Here is a 16,446-nt window from a genome sequence, read left to right as displayed (position 1 = left end):
TTTAAACCATTCTGAAGACTCCTCAGTTGAACTTTTACACATCAATTTGCTGTGTTGGTGTATAGATACGTATGCACCCAAAATGAATACGACTGGAGTACAGCACATTGTTTTGTCAAACAGAATTTAATGTTAAAGGAAAACTTAAAAGTATCTGACCCTTCCTGGGCACCGTGGGATGAGGAGAATGGGGTCTGTTGCAACAGTGTTGGGAACTGTGGCATCTGCAGCAGATACATCTCTTTTAAGCAGTTTAACGGATTTCTCTAAACTGACCGAGACCTCGGATGAGGATGTAGTGTCAGCAGTTGGAGCAACAGGTGCAAATGAAGCATCTACTGCCACTACGGGCACCACTTCGGCAGACTCTGCTGACTCAGCGGACAAAAGGCCAGTAACATGGGGGTCATGGAGAGAGGTCAGTTTGTGGTGTCTCAGGCCGTGCTTTCTGGAGAGACTATGTGTGTGTACATGGATGCCTGCGGACACATTAGGAGCACCAGTGCTGTTGGCATCTTGAGGTGGCACCTGAAACAATTTGCATCGGAAGAATTCGATAAGATACTGTGGGTACTGTTGAGGCAAGTGTCTACTGTATATCTCACCATAATGGGAAACATCTTGCAGTCAACTGTGTGGGCAGCACTGAGGCCTTTGGCAATGCAAATACCATGTGTCTGGAAAAATAAATATTTGTAATTTGTGTAGAATTAGAGGCGTAAATCTTTTAGGTTTTGTTTGGGGGTGGAAAAATACATACATACTATATACTTACAGCCATAGCAGCAGTCAGAGGCACACAGGCGTCATTAGTGCAGTTCGCCTCAGCTACAACATATTCTGCCAAATAACGTGGTCCACCAGAGACAATCTGAAGCAATGAAGTGTGAAACATCTGACATGCACCGAGAAATACATTGGAGCTTGTAAAAAGGATCCCAGTCAAACCCACCTGTGTTGACATCCTTCCGACCTCAAGAAGAGCATATGTCACATTAACGGTAATGTTGTTGAAGGTTGCCAGAGAAGCATGGACAAAGTCAAGGGCTCTTGTGTCGTTCAGGGGAAGCAGGCTGGGGCAACCCACGCAGAGGTCTTCTGTTGATTCTAAACATCATAGACAGGAGTGATGATGCCACTTTTAAAGTATGCTGTTGGTATGTGTGCATGGTTTTATTTCGATGTAGCTCACCCTCACGTTAAAGGGATAGTACGAATTTTTTGACATGAAGTTGTCTGACATCCCCATCAGCATTGTAGTCCAATAACAGCGACTTACCCCCCACTTGGTCTCCTGAGTCCAATTCTGGTCAGATTTCCATGATGAAGAACGTAGTTCCACTTCGTTGTTGGAGACAGCAAAGTAAAGACTTTGGCTTCTCAAAACAATATGCGTTCAAAAGATTAATACATTTGCATCACAAAAATGGCTTCCAAAAAAAAATCGAGTTAGTGTTATATATTTGTCTCCCGCCGTATTCCTGTGCACTGTTGCCTGTGCGTTCATGTGTTTGTGACAAAGACGCATCTACTTTCGCGCTGGAGCGGCCATCTTGTTTACGTATGTGTTCCACAGCGGAAGAAGATGCGAGTGTCTTCGTCACATGAACGCACAGGCGACAGTGCGCAGGAATACGGCGGGAGACAGATATAACGCCAAGCGTTTTGAGGTTTGAGTTTTTGAGAAGGCACTTTTGTGATGCAAATGTATTCATCTTTTGAACGCATATTGTTTTTAGAGGCCAAAAACAATATGCAATTTTACTTAACTGTCCTCAGCAACTAAGCGGAACTGCGTTCTTCATAACAGAAATCTGACCAGAACTGGACTTGGGAGACCAAGTGGGGGGTAAGTCGCTGTTAATGGACTACAATGCTGATAGGGATGTCATACAACTTCATGTAAAAAAAAAAACGAACTATCCCTTTAACCTTTTGCCAGATTGAAAGTCATTCGGCGCCTATTGTAAACAAAACGTAAAAACACATTAAAAATGAAAGCTCTTGTTCATGTTATCACATGATTGCTGTAATTTCCGGTGTATAAGCCACACCCACAAAATTTATAACATACAAGACGAGTACCAGTACGGCAGCCGTTGGCCAATGAACTGCTCTGCTGGGAACAATGAATTATGGGAAGAAGTTAAAATAGTTTGGGTTTTTTTTCGTATTGGTACTTGTCTTGTACATTTCCTAGCTACTTTTGAGTGTTAAGTTGCTGTGTGATGATTTTGATCCTTTTTTCTAAGATGACACTGTGAGTCAGACTGTTGCATTGAGTAATGACCTCCTGCGATTTCCGATGGGTTGACAAACTTGTCGTGAGCTCACTTATAGATTGTGATAAGGGAGAGTACCGTTTCCTCACTGAATCACGAGCGGCACAGTATTTAAACAATTTGTAGTACTTCTGAAGTATAGGAGATACCACGAGATTAGAGCATGGCCATGAGTTAGCCGCACCGCAGTATAAGCCGCAGGGTTCGAAGTTTAAGAAAAACGTAGCGGCTTATACACCGGAAATTACCCACCTCCTGCATAGCATACAAACTGTATCATGGCAGTAGTGATTTTTTTGTCGCTTAAATTGCTTTATTACCAAAATACATTCAAAATGAATTTGTAGTTTAAAAATATAATTATAGAAAAATGGGGTGTGAAAACTTTTTCCAGCTAGGGCCAAAAAAATGAAACAATGCAAGGGCCACTTTGTACAGCAACTGCATCTCATCTTTGTGATAAAGGTGAAAATGCCTATTAGTAACAACTTTGGTCTTTGCTGTTTTTTCTCCATTTTTGCAGTTCTTTTTTCAATAATCTTCATAAATGTTCTTTTCGTAGTATTATGACTTATGTATATTACACATCCACAACACTCATTCTTCACACTCCTACTGTCAGGCAGACGCTACAGGAGTTTGAAGTCCAGGACCACAAGACTGGCAAACAGCTTTTACCCACAGGCCATCAGGCTTCTCAACGACGCACTCACACACGCCGCACGCAACACACACTCATAGCACTTTATTTATTTTATTTATTGATTTATTTATTTGTATTAATGTCCCTTCTGTTGTTGTTGCTTAATTTATTGGTATTTAGGTTTCTGATGTTCTTATTAATTTTCTTCTGTTTTTCTTTCTTTCTTTTTTGGGAGAATGAACAGAACAAGAATTTCATTGCATAGCAGAACCACCAGTTTTACTGTGCATATGACAATAAAACTCTTTAATCTTAAATCTTATATAATAACTTTTTTCCCCAACCTCATTTTCCAAAAATGACAACTTTATTTTGCCTTGTTTGTTTCTCATGATATTACAGCATCTATTTTCTTTACTATTTCAACTCTACGCTATTAAAATGGCATTATTTTTCCTGGTAATATTATGTGTTTATTCTCGAAAAATTGCAACTTTGTTTTCTCTTTCGAATATGTTTTTTTTCTTAATATTTTGACTTTATTCTTGTAAAAGTACAACTGTTTTTTTTGTGGGTTTTTTTACATTTCTGCCTTTTTTTAATTTTCCAACTATTTCAACTTTCTTCTTGTAAATTTTGTTCTCGGAATTATGATTTTATTCACATAATATCTTGACTTTATTCTCGGAACAGGATAACACATTTTCCAAAAATTACTACTTTATTGGTTGTTTGTTTGTTGTTATATTACAGCTTTAAAATTAAGTAATTTTTCTTTCATATTTCAACTGTATGGTACTAAAATGACATTATTTGTCCTCATAATATTACAACATTATTCTTGTAAAATTAACACTTTTTCTCTTACTATTTGACTTCTCTTACTTTATTCTTGTAAAATCTCTGCTGATTTTTCCATTTTGCTGTTGCTGTTTTTTTTGTTTTGTTTAAGTTTTCTTGTTAAATTGTATTTTCAGAATGTGCCACAGGCCAATAAAAAACAGCCGTGAGTCACAAGTGACTTTGGACACCTATCCCAGCTGACTTCGGGGTACACCCTGGACTAGTCGCCAGCCAATTGCTGGGCACATATAGACAAACCATCATTCACGCTCACATTCATGACTATGGACAATTTAGAGTCACCAATTAACCTAACATGCATGTTTTTGGAAAGTGGGAGGAAACCGGAGCACCTGGAGAAAACCCACGCACGGGGAGAACATGCAAACTCCACACAGAGATGCCCAAGCGAAGATTTGAACCCAGGTCTTCCCAATAGCAATATATTGTTATCCAAATAATATTTCATGTCAGCTTTAGTTTGTACCTTCTGTCTTACACTTGAAAGCAGTGACAGCCAATGCGCCTCCAACTCTTTTCAGCACCACGTCACAGTCTCCTTCTACTGCCTGATTTGAGACAAAGGTTCTTAAAGCTACCACAGAAGACTTTCAAATTCAACATTTCAATTCCTGAAGCTCAATAAAGCCTTTGGTACGTGTGTAGTGCAGGCTTACCGTGAGTACTTTTGGTCGGACTGTGCAGTTAGCAACTGGTGTGGGGTCCAACACGTGACAGTCTGTCTCCAGCAAGTCCACTTCAACAACATATGTGTTGTCTCCATCGGGCTGTTACAAGAATTACACTGAATTCAATGAGAAATGACTGGAAAGATGCATATTGTGTTTGGCTTTAACGACATTTTGACTCACCTTAGTAAGAATCTTGATGTCCTCAATCCTGTTCAGTGCATATTTGTAGCCGTGAGTGTGCTGGGCATTGAGGTAGTCTTGAGCCACCAGTGCAGCCTCTTCTGCCTCAGGGGAGTCACACTCTGGCTGCAGAACATTGAGCTGAGCGTACCCCGCTGCCAGGACTATCAGAACCACCGTGAGTGTTAGTGGATTCATTTCTGTCGTGACTTCTATCCGGAAGGTAGAAAATTAGACAGAATAATGAGGAAGAGAGGGAGACCTCATGCAGGCCTAAGCATATATATAGTACTTTTAATGGGAAAACAGCCAAGTTACACATCACAGTCCTGCTTTTCCACGTGACATGTGGGTGGTACTCCGTTTTAGGATTGCTGCCAAAACAAATGCTTGCTGACTGAAGTCTGATGAATGGTGAGATCAATATTAAAGCAAAGCTAGGAACGTTGCCACTATTTTTCATTCATTCTCTTTCTAACACCACGACTGTAGAATAGGGTTGTGTGAACTAACCAGTCCCAGCCAACACAAGGTGAGAGATACTGAAACACTTTGAATACAGAGTGTTTTTCTTTATGAGGTTGTTTTCGTCTGGAATTCATACAGATAATACTTTGTAAAAGCAGGGGTGAATGAAGCTAATAACACAAACAAAATGTTGAATTCAGAAATCATGAATGGACCAAGAGGAAACCCATAATGAATAAGCAGGGCCCCTCTACTATCAGGATTGCGCAATAAAAAAGGATGTTTGCTATGAGGCGGCATGAGTTGAGAAACAGGAACATTCATTGATTTTGAGACCAACTTGATTCACAAAAGTCTAAAATCCTTTGACATCGGCCACGGCCATATGCAGTACAAGACTGCAAGACTAAAAAATTCTGCCTTTGGAAACATAATAGTACTATGTTTTGACAATGCCAGAGAGATATGGGAACATTGGGTTTATTATTGCAGGTTTGTGTAATGATGGAGTACTTAATGAAGTGGCTGGTAACATTTCGCTATTAACAGTCAGTGAGGTAGATATGGCACCTTATAGCTTCACAAAAGGCGAAAAGAGCTCAAATATGATGTATTTTAGGGTCACGTTTGTCTGTGGGGTTTTTAAAAAGTATCACATTAAGAGTGATGCTTCCTTTTATTTGACACATTTCCTTCTTTTCAAGTTTCCAGTGATCGCGGACACCAGCTGCCACGACCCTTAACACAATGAAAATTCACACCTTCCTATTTAGGAGGCCAATTTTATCGACATCTTTTAATAATGGATGTTTCTTGTGCTTTTGAAACGCATCCAAGCCCCTTTCAGACTCTTTGGAATCACTCTGCTCCTGGGCAAAAACTTACAGGAGTGTTTTTATGTTATGAGAGTTTACAGTTGTTTGTTGTTTGTCTGAGCCAAGACTTGGACTTTGTTTCTATACATCGTACCCGTGTGTGTTCACTACTAAAGTAAACAAGATCACTGAGATGATTTCCTCGACTATTCCAGGTCATCCAAATGTTGTTGACCCTGGTGAGTGCCACTGTTTCCACTGTTTCTTAATGCCAAATGAAACAAAAAATATTAAAAAAAATGTGAAATAAAAAACCACACACATATATATATATATATATATATATATATATATATATATATATATATATATATATATATATATATATATATATATATATATATATATATATATATATATATATATAATTAGTGTATAAATGTGTACAACATAAATTCCAATGAAACAAATGTGTTTTGGGCGACGCTCGAGTGACGCAATCAAAATGCGACACCCAGTGGCAGCATGCGTTGATTGCGTGTGTGTGTAAATAAAGTAAACGTCCGTAGAGCGAAAACGACTTTGGAATTTAACGGTGTCGTGGCTGTATTTCTTGTCGATGTGGCGTAAAGTAGAACATATTTGAAGTACGACGGTGTATCACGTCAAGCGGCCCAGTGAGGGTAAGTTAGAGCGGCTACTCCGGTCTGAAAGTCATGCTTTAGCACGCAGGCATGTTGATAGCAAAGCCTGTTCGCTGCGGGAAAAATGTTACCCTGAATTACTCATTTGAAAGTAACATTATACTGTAATACTAGTATTATAGCGTTCTACTATGCAACACAAATGAGTGTAAACAACATTCGGAGATGTTTTGGGTTAGTCAAGTGTTTAAAAAAACCCACCTCAATGCTGCACTACAATGTGTTGCTAGCTCATGTCAATGCTATCACGTGTCATGGCGATCTGTACAGTTAATTTCATGTATGCATGGCTACATGTTTTGATTTAAATACAGTTTTCGCGTGGAGTAATCGTTTTGTGTGCTGTCCATCCAGCTGTGCAAAACATATAGAAGTGAGATGAGCGTGTGTAGGAGTGTTGTTTTTGATGATGATATTCTCTTTTTAAGCAGATACTCAAAATGACCAAGAGCCTACTGGGGAAGGTCTCAGAGTCTGTAAACTGAACACAAGGAGACCATGCACCTGAACCACTTCTTTCTCTGGAAGAAGACATAAACAAATCCAGGCTTATGTTTGTGGGATGCCTTCATGTGTTCCTGTATAGTCTGAAAACCGCACCAGATGTACTGGACACGAAAGTTCGAAAACAAACTAAAGAACCTCAAATGCACTAAAGACCCCATGTCTTCAGTCAAGAGAGTTTCACGTCTCTCCAGGCGGGCTAAGAGACAGTTGTATTGTAAATTACAGATGTGGATGTGGAGGAGGCAACAAGGGAATTGCTGTTTTGCCTTTTTTCGAGGTAAAAGATTCACGCAAGGGAGGCGCACCAGTCTTTCCTGTCTCAACAGAAAACCGCAGAGAAATAAAGGACACTTTCACTTGTATCCCTCACCAATTCTAGAACATTCACAAGTCAAAACAGCCAAAGTTGAATCGGATCCTAAATGTGCTAGTGAAAGTTCAGAAGACCCTCGTAAAAAACAGACTCCCCCCGTGAAAACAAGTGAAACAAAGCCTTTCTTGCCAATGTGCCCAATGTTCAACTCTGTGGAGGTAAGCCTAGGCAACATCGCTCAAACTCGAGCAAGGGCACCTCCTCAAGGAACAGAACCCCTTGTAGAGTTGAGGGAATTTACAGAACTGTCACTCACTGGGTTAGATTCACGTGTTAAGATTCCTGATGATGACCAAGCAGGAGAATGCACTGCTTCCTTTCTGGAACCAACTCCAAATGCAGACGTCAAGATCTCTAGCAAGAGCACAATACACCCTCAAACGGATGTTTGCCTAACAGTAGTGACAAACAGCATCCATGGTATGTATCTGTTGACTTTTTCCCCCCTCCTCCAGTTTCATGTGTACATATTTGAACTAATAGTGTTTTTAATCTCCAGATTATCTTGACGACTTCTTCAGAATGTATGGAACGTTCATACCACTACAGAAGAGTGACGTGTTGAGACACCTGACGAAAATGTTTAACGCTGATTTCACTGACAGGTGAATGTCCGAAAGCAAACGAAAAATTGGACTTTGGAAGGACGGACTTGTTCCGTCGTGCAGTTTTGCGAAACAGACTGATGGGATCTGACAAACACACCAGCTTTAGACAAACAAAAAAACGCTTTTGTTGGTTTTAGTCTTTCATTCTTCTCACAATTTACAGTTTTGAATGTTTTTCGGTGTTCAATGTCTTTTGCCACTTGCTAGAGCTGCAAAACCCAATTGAATGCAACATGTGGCAAAAAGGGAACATGGTCTACTCATTAAACATATTACCATAATTTCCAGTGTATACGGCGCACCCACTAAATTTGGAGAGAAAAACTGATTTCTACATCTATAAGCTGCACATGTCCACGTCATAAAAAGACATATTGTGGCGCGCACGAGTCCGTGAGGACCAGGCAGCTCCTTATTTGACAGGAACCAATCATGAGCTATGAAAAAACTCACAACAAGCTTGTCAACCCATCGGAACTCTCAGGAAGTCATTACTCAATATTACGGTCTGACAGTTTCATCATAGATATAAGGCGAAAATCATCACACGGCAATTTGACACTCAAAAGGTAGCAATACGAGTTAAAAAAAACAACAAATGTTTTAACTTCTTCCCATAATGCATTATTCCCAGCAGAGCAGTTCATTGGCCAATGGGGCAGCCATGGCTGCTCAGAGCTCCCTCTGGTGGCAGCTATTGGAAGAAATGCATTATGGGATATGATTGTATATTTTGGGATATTGTATATTTCTTAGCTACCCTTTGAGTGTTAAGTTCCTGTGTGATGATTTTAGCCATCTACGATGACGCCGTCAGTCAGTTATATTGAGTAATGACTTCCTGCGATTTCCGACGGGTTGCCAAGCTCTTCGTGAGTTCCCTTATAGCTCGTGATTGGCTCCTGCCAAAGACAGAGCTACCGTTTCCTCACTGACTCGCAAGCGGCTCAGTATTTAAACGATTAGTAGTAGTTCTGAAGGATAGTAGATGTCACGAGATTACAAGATGGTCATGAATTTGCCGCACTGCTATATAAGCTGCAGGGCTCAAATTTAAGAAAAAAGTAGTGGCTTTTACACCGGAAATTACGCTATAGTTTGACACGCAAAAAAGATTTTAAAATGCATATAAATAACGAATGAAAAGGATAAATGAACGTTTAAGGTTACTTTTACTTTCTTTGAAGACGTGATTCTTGACGCGACTGTTCCCAAAGACACAATGTGGCAGCGAGATCAACCATCATCATTTTCCTGTTTTTTGTTTTGAGTTATTTCTTGAGTTCAATAGTGTTTCTTACCCCGATGAACCCAAAATGGAGCCAAACCAAGTTGCAAGTGCCAGCATTTTAATAAAGAAGATGAGAAACACTATTGAATTCGAGAAATAACTCACGGCAAAACAGGAAGACGGTGTCCATGTGGTGTCTCGCTGCCGCATCGGGCACGAAAAGGCATAATGATGTTTATTAATTTGTATATAATTTTAATGTTTTATGTACTTATGCAGGAAAAATTTCATCTTGAAGGTTATCAAATGCAGATTTGCTGCCGCGCTGTGGGAGCCTGTACCTTCCTTCCGAGTGGTCTTCAAGAAGCACACCCTAACATTGGATGATTTGTCCACACTGGGGCATGAGAATTGGCTGAACGACCAGGTCGCACACATGCTCAGCATCTCAATTTTATCTCCATTTTAACTTATGTGGAGTCCAGATAGTCTTATGTTTTTGTTTTCCGCTACAGGTCATGAACATGTACGGGGAACTGATTATGGAAGCTTCACAACACAAGGTAATCAGGGTGGTACACATCTGCATTTGTAGTATCCCAGGAAAGCGAGTACACATCTCACATTTCAGAACCATTTTTATTACAGCTTCTCAAGGGACAGTACTATAGAAATGAAACTTGGATATACTTAGAGTAGTCACTGTACAGTATGGAAAGATGTACAGCTTTACACTCACACAGCCATTATTATCTAAATAGCTGGCAACACAAGTGAGTACACCTCCATAGTGAATGTGTCTAAAATTGTGTCCTTGGTGTGAATATTTAACGTGAGCACCATTTTTATCTAGCACTGCCTTAATCCTCCTGGGCATGGAATTGACCAGAGCTGCACAGGTTCTTACTGGAATCCTGATGAAATCACTGGTGGAGCTGATGGATGTCAAACACCCCCCACCCCTCCACCTTCTGCTCGAGGATGCACCATTGATGCTCAGTTGGGTTCAGGTCTTAATCCTTAACCTTCAGCTTCCTCAGCAAGGCACTTGTCGTGTTGGAGGTGCGTGTGGGCTCCTTATTATGTTGTAAAAGTTTTCCAACGGAGGGGATCATTTTCTTCTTTAGAATGTCACATTGCATGTTGGAATTCATATTCAGTGACTCACACTTGTGCGGCAGCACTCATGCAGCCCCTAAACCATTATGCTACCACCACCATTCCTGACTGTGGTGCCAGCTATTTAGACAATAATGGCCTTTGACAATATTGGGGGAGGAGACATTATAGCGATCTAATCCCCATGCTTGTCTCATGAGTGACTTTCTATCTGTCGTAGGTCCATTTTCTCAACAGCTTCTTCCATCGACAGCTCATGACCAAAGGCTATGATGGTGTTAAGAGATGGACAAAGCAGGTACATTATACACAATTCAGGGAAGCACTGACGCTTTGGAGGAATCCATTTATTGATTTACTACGTTTACATGCAGTCAATATTTGGGTTAAGGTCAATATTCCGGTTTCTGAAATATTTGGAATAACCCGTTTACATGCGCGACGTGAAAAAAAAAAAAACAGCACGGAAAACATCATGACGCAATGCGCGTCATTTCCGCTTTTTCTTCCTGTTTCCAAAAACAACAACACCGGCACGGCGGATAATGAACGCCTTTGCTTGCGTTTTGGTGCTGGTACTGACCCACCACCAGTACTTTACTGACCCACCACCAGTACTCGACACTATTCTGTCTCACTTTCTTCATTAATGGAAGGCGAGAACATGAAGAAATAGGAAACGGAGCCGGAGCTGTGCCATCCACATCCATGCTATATCCCCAGAGACCCCGTACAAACTCTGCTTCGCGTAACGGCTTGCTCACCTTCTGATAGACTTCGCTACTGCGGTACTTTCTACCGTCAATAAAATACATAATTTCACCACACTAATGAGGTAGCTCGTTTCCCCCTCACTCCAAACGTGGGGGGTTTTGCGTGTCGTCATGTTTACAAGTAGTTCCTGCCAAAGACAAGAGATTCCTTTCGAATAGAGAACATGCGCAGAACACAAAGCAATGTTCCCGATATCCCGATTAGGCGTATACATGACCCGATTTTTGGGTTAGAAAAGGAGTAAACGTAGCCATTGTCTCTTATGCAGGTGGATTTGTTCTCCAAGACTCTGCTGTTGGTGCCCATTCACCTGGAGGTTCATTGGTGCTTGGTGACCGCAGACATTGCCAGAAGGAAGATCTGTCTCTTTGACTCTCAAGGGAATGCACTGCGCAAAGTTGCACGGGTAAATCACACGTTTGTTCCCCTCAGACCCATCCACTAGAATCATCTGTGAACCTATCAGCGTGCATTTGTCCACCGCAGAACATCTTGAAGTACTTGGTAACAGAAGCAACAGAGAAGCAACGCGCATCGTTTGTAAGTGGCTGGGCCATGTCATTCGACGAGGTATGTTTCAAAATTGGCTGGAAAAATTGTACCCACCGTGGAGTTATTCATTAATTTTCATTTGTTTACAGAAAGTGCCACAGCAGACCAATGAAAATGACTGTGGTGTTTTTGTCTTGGAGGTACCTGCATGCTTCTCCCGCTGTAGTGCGCTCAACCAATCAGCCCAGATATGAATTCATGACTCTTCCTTTGCTCTCCGTCTCAGTATTCCAGATGCCTCGCCTTGGCTCAGCCGCTGCATTTTTCACAGAGGGACATCCCAAAGATCCGCAAGCGGATCTACAAAGAGCTCTGTGAATGTAAGCTCCGTGAACAGGCTCACTAACAGACACGTACAGTATGTACTCGGATGCTATACTTAAGAAATCATCAGTCCACGTTCAGCTGTCTCGCAGCGCAACCCGAGCAACTTTTTACAAAATACAATGCTAAATCCTCATACGTATTGCCGTATTTCAATTTTCTATAATCAAATGGCACGTTGTTTAACAAACATGTCCTCCTGTTTGACTTGACTGCAAGGTTGCAGGCAACAGTGCACCACACGAGCCTTAATATACTCTCACAACTGCAATGATCCAATATTGAAGGTTTCTTTCTATGGTTTTGTATTATTTATTTAAAAAAAAACGTTGCCTGCTGATAGCAGATGACACAAAGTAATGGATGTTTTGTTTGTGAAGATACAAATTGATTTATTTTTTTGTAAAATTATAAAAGTGCAACAATTTAAGTAAAAATAAATGTTTTCAAAGACGTTTATTCTGTGTATTCGTCATACGAGTCAGGTAGAGTGTGCACACAATTAGTTGTAATTTATAATTTTTCTAGCTATAAAGTCTATAAAGCAGCGCTCCTGATTCCAAAGAGGAGCACAAGGCACAAGAAAAACTGAGGTTTTCCGTATGATAACCAGAATCAAATGTTTATACTGGAAAAAGTACAGTATATTGACTTACACATAGAACTGTTCACAACTGACACTCACAGTTTGTGTGCACTGGAGATACTCAGGAAAATGGAACAAATGGTCTCATGAATAGCACTGCGGAAAGCTGGTTCAAAACCAAACAGCACTGATCTTTTTATGCACTTCCAAGCTTGGAGTTAATCATTAACGTGAAAATCCCACTCGATTTCTGGCTCGTCGTCGAGGCGTATGACGAGGTAGGACACCAGTTGGAACAGGTTCTGCCACAGGCCCAAGAAGACGTACAAGTAAAAGTCGCTGACATCTATTTGGCAGTATATACCCGAGTAATTCATGTCACACACGCACTCAAAACTGTTGATGTAGTTGATGCAGAAGCCTCCGTTCATGCAGGGGGTAGAGGCACACTCGTCGACGTCTTTCTCACACCTGCAGCCATGAGAAAAACAATGTAAAGAGCGCTAAGGTACATGAGAAAATCAAGTTATTAATACTTTCATTTTGTCAAATGTTTAACCTTGTTATTTATATCTTGGCCGAATCTTATGTTAAAAGTGTGGTTTATTTTAGCTGGAAATGACACGGGAAAGTGGCAAAACACCATAAAACGTTGCTGGAAAAATATTCATCCCAAATTGCAAGCTTTTTCAAGTTTTGAAAGTATCCTGATAACTTTTAGCATAATCTGGAGGATTCTTGCTTTGAGGACAGCTTCATAAAACAGGCAGGCTTTGCTACACATCTTAAAGCAGTCAAGCTTTATCATGTTTTTCTTCAGCCACAAAGCTGACCTAGAATGATATTGCAGTTACAGTGTATATTTCAAATGTGGATAAAGTGCACAATAGCACTTCTTGGAGCCACATTAGCATTAAAGCTACACATAAAATGGCATGTGTTCCCAATAGGGCTTATTAAAAGCATTTCCAAAATTCCAGCATTACAAGTATAGTAGTAATATCAAACGTTTTAGAATATCACAATTTTTGCAGTTATTTATTGAAATTCAAGTCCAATGAATAGCTTGAAATGGTGCAAAGGTAAGTGGTGCAGTGCCAGAGGTAAAAAAAAAAAAAAAGGTAACGTTACCCAACTTAAAAAATGTGTACAAAAATGGGTCAACAATTTAAAGCTGTTCTGCAGAAATGGAGGTCGATCAAGCCTTGGCAGCTGGTGCAACTAATCCCTACAGGTCTTCCAAGTTCTGGAGTACTTACTACCTCCTCTGTCTGCATAAACAGCATTGTACTGGGAAAAGTAATTTGCTGCTACAAAAATGGCAAGAGAAAAGGGAACAGATTATCTTAATGCTTAAAAATGTAGGGTTTTCCTCCAGAGAAATTGGAGTGTTCTAAAACCATTGACCGGTAGTGTAGATGGACGGACGGATGGGGGATAAACACAGTGCGTGTCCTACCATTGTCCTGTAAAACCAGGCAGGCAGAGACATCGGTTGTCTGCTTCCGAACAGTTCCCTCCATTGAAGCAGCTGAAGTTCCATCTTCTGCCGTTGCATTTTGTTACAGGCAGCAGAGGAAGACTTGACATGGCAAAGATTGCAAATTAGTACTGTTAGTACTGTCTTATTCATCTTTGGTGACAGCAGTAGTCAATTGTGGTGTTGGGGTATTGGAGTACAGTAGAGTCTCCTACACCAAATTCAAATTCACCTCAGACCACTTCGCGGTCTGAATTTCGTGGCTTTACTCCATCACAGTTTAAAAAAAAATATTAATAAATCATGCTTTTTCGTGGTTGACAACCACCTCTTACTAGTCAAAACATTCATATTTAAGCAAATGTTATGTATTTTTTGCCTAAATTAAGCATTTTCTATCATAAAAATGACTAAATTAACTACAATGCAAATTAAAAAAAAAACATTTTCATAGCCGTTGACGTGGTATCTCACAACAGACACAATACTCCCTAATAAAAACACGGGCTACTGTTGCAGCTGTAACTCACGGCAAACAAACTCAACTCTGAACCCCCGACTTCACTTCCTGTCCGCCACTCACTCTGCTCTGTTTTATTTTCTCTTATTATGTCTACTATATTGGGTAATACGAGTGTAAAGGTGACTGCAGGGGTGCTATTTCATGTCTAGACGGCTCTAATGATTTAAAAAAATGTATTTAGAAGGTCGTAAACAGGTTTTCTATGCGCTAACTATGAAAATATTCCATTTATAAATAAATAATCCGACTTTGCGGAAGTTCACTTATCGAGGTCAGGTCTGGAACCAATTAACTGTGATATACGAGGGATGGCTGTATTTTATATTTATATATTCTATATGCTACTTCCTGTTTGTGACGTAGGCCTCCCTTCAGGGTGTCAGCTTGAGTTTTTTTTTGTCCCTACAATAAGCAGGTAAAGATAACTTGGGATGGGCATAAAACGTAGTAAAATGTATTTTTAGAGGAGTAGGGGAGATCCAAACCATGGCTCATTGTGCCATGGATATCCCTATTAAATGTTGTTGACAGGTCACACACTGGTGTTTAAATGGCAGATGACTGACACGTACTGTATGGTCTGCAGGTTCCGAAGCTACCATGTCAAAACATTGTGATATAGAGGCACTTACGAGTTTATTTCGATGTACCACGGGATCTCAGGAATTTTCACACTGTAAGAGACAAAGGTCTTACTGATTATCTTTCGCAGTCTGCTCAAATGTGATATTAATGAATATAATAGAAAAACTAACTTGCAGTATTGGCCTGTCAGGTTCTGGGGACAGAGGCAGGAGTAGTTCTGGAAGCCTTTGAGACATGTAGAGCCATTGCTGCAATTGTTATTCTCACATAAGTCCACTTCCACCTCACACTTTTCACCTATGTACCCCTGCTCGCACACGCATTTGTGCCCTCCAGGACTGTTGCTGCACTTTCCAAATATACAGGGGTTGGAGACACAGGTGTCGCTCGGTTCCTGACACAGTGGTCCCGTCCACGTGGAAGGACATTTGCAGTGATGCAGGTCAAACAGATCCTCACATGCCCCCTCGTTTTGACAAGGGTTCGGTGCGCACACGCTGGCCCCCCAGCAGCCGTATTGTGGGACGGCGTTGATGTTCATCTGTGCAAACTGTTCTTCCTGAGGCCTGAGCAGTTTCAGCTCTGTGTCGAAGTGGAACGGGAGAAGTAGGCCTCCGATCTCGACAGGACCCAGACACCCTGAGAGACTCACTGTGGAGTCCAGGCTCATTGCCCCCAGGAAGATGTCAGCTCCCTCCCTAAGAAAATCCAAGTCCCCTGCACTTAACGTGGATATTTCCTCTCGACTTCTATCCACAGCCATGATCCACTTGGATGTTTGACTGTGCTTGCTGAGCTTCACAGAATGCCACTCTCCGTCACTGACTGAACCCACACCTTGCACAGTCAGCTTGGGGGAACTGCGGTCCGCTCCGGCCTGGTGCTCCACGACCAAACGGGAGTCTCGAAGAGCGAGGGTGAGGTAGGCTGTGCCCCTTTGTGCATGCAATATGGTGGCAGCAGACTGTCTTGTGCGGAAGCTGAGGGAGACACTGGCGAGATTGATGGTGCGCTTACTCTTCCCATTGCTGCGGTAGTGCAAAATTCCACTTTCTGCCCGAATGGTTATATTGGACAAACCTGTAGAAGAACAAGAAGAAACACTGATTTTTAATCATTCACACTGACCATTCTTAACATACAGCGATGTTCACCAT

General features: G+C 41.1%; 3 protein-coding genes across 5 annotated transcripts in view; 1 reads left to right on the top strand and 2 right to left on the bottom strand.

Moving 5' to 3' along the window:
* Positions 1-107: 107 nt before the first annotated feature.
* Positions 108-4,906, bottom strand: ahsg2 (alpha-2-HS-glycoprotein 2). The gene is made up of 7 exons (XM_054768213.1): positions 4,641-4,906; positions 4,446-4,556; positions 4,256-4,337; positions 953-1,107; positions 776-871; positions 606-677; positions 108-528 (listed from the first exon to the last, which is right to left on the bottom strand). The coding sequence occupies exons 1-7, from the start codon at positions 4,836-4,838 to the stop codon at positions 145-147; spliced, it is 1,098 nt and encodes a 365-aa protein (XP_054624188.1). The 5' UTR covers positions 4,839-4,906; the 3' UTR covers positions 108-144.
* Positions 4,907-6,442: 1,536 nt separating this feature from the next.
* LOC129176601 (sentrin-specific protease 5-like) lies at positions 6,443-12,803 on the top strand. Of its 3 annotated transcripts, none has more exons than XM_054766809.1 (10): positions 6,443-6,606; positions 7,059-7,927; positions 8,007-8,112; positions 9,626-9,773; positions 9,862-9,909; positions 10,686-10,763; positions 11,508-11,645; positions 11,726-11,809; positions 11,881-11,931; positions 12,018-12,785. In XM_054766809.1, exons 2-10 carry the CDS (start codon positions 7,231-7,233, stop codon positions 12,135-12,137), a joined length of 1,470 nt encoding a protein of 489 aa, XP_054622784.1. In that variant the 5' UTR covers positions 6,443-6,606; positions 7,059-7,230; the 3' UTR covers positions 12,138-12,785. The 3 variants fall into 3 exon arrangements, with proteins under 3 accessions (XP_054622784.1, XP_054622785.1, XP_054622786.1); XM_054766810.1 differs by having other exon boundaries at positions 7,056-7,927; XM_054766811.1 differs by lacking the exon at positions 6,443-6,606 and having other exon boundaries at positions 7,894-7,927; positions 9,645-9,773; positions 12,018-12,803.
* The window catches only part of LOC129176599 (protein crumbs homolog 1-like), a 12,590-nt gene continuing 6,941 nt past the window's right edge, over positions 10,798-16,446 (bottom strand). Inside the window, exons 5-8 of the mRNA XM_054766805.1 lie at positions 15,460-16,369; positions 15,337-15,378; positions 14,161-14,283; positions 10,798-13,172 (exon numbers count right to left, since the gene is read on the bottom strand). Of these exons, the coding sequence (XP_054622780.1) occupies positions 12,920-13,172; positions 14,161-14,283; positions 15,337-15,378; positions 15,460-16,369 (1,328 nt within the window). The 3' untranslated portion in view covers positions 10,798-12,919. The remainder of the gene's footprint in view (positions 13,173-14,160; positions 14,284-15,336; positions 15,379-15,459; positions 16,370-16,446) is intronic.

The sequence above is a fragment of the Dunckerocampus dactyliophorus genome, chromosome 2 (genome assembly GCF_027744805.1).
Source record: "Dunckerocampus dactyliophorus isolate RoL2022-P2 chromosome 2, RoL_Ddac_1.1, whole genome shotgun sequence".
NCBI lineage: Eukaryota > Metazoa > Chordata > Actinopteri > Syngnathiformes > Syngnathidae > Dunckerocampus > Dunckerocampus dactyliophorus.
The sequence above is the reverse complement of the archived record's forward strand: the minus strand, read 5'-3'. Positions and strand labels throughout refer to the sequence as shown.

Excerpts from the sequence above, each read along its gene's own strand:
- ahsg2 (XM_054768213.1), bottom strand. The coding sequence starts at position 4,838 with ATGAATCCACTAACACTCACGGTGGTTCTGATAGTCCTGGCAGCGGGG. Across the intron at positions 678-775 it reads CTCTGACTGCTGCTATGGCT|ACACATGGTATTTGCATTGC; the intron begins GTAAGTATATAG and ends TTATTTTTCCAG. Across the intron at positions 529-605 it reads GCAAGATGTTTCCCATTATG|GTGCCACCTCAAGATGCCAA; the intron begins GTGAGATATACA and ends AAATTGTTTCAG.
- LOC129176601 (XM_054766809.1), top strand. The coding sequence starts at position 7,231 with ATGTACTGGACACGAAAGTTCGAAAACAAACTAAAGAACCTCAAATGC. Across the intron at positions 11,810-11,880 it reads GGGCCATGTCATTCGACGAG|AAAGTGCCACAGCAGACCAA; the intron begins GTATGTTTCAAA and ends ATTTGTTTACAG. Across the intron at positions 11,932-12,017 it reads GTGGTGTTTTTGTCTTGGAG|TATTCCAGATGCCTCGCCTT; the intron begins GTACCTGCATGC and ends TCTCCGTCTCAG.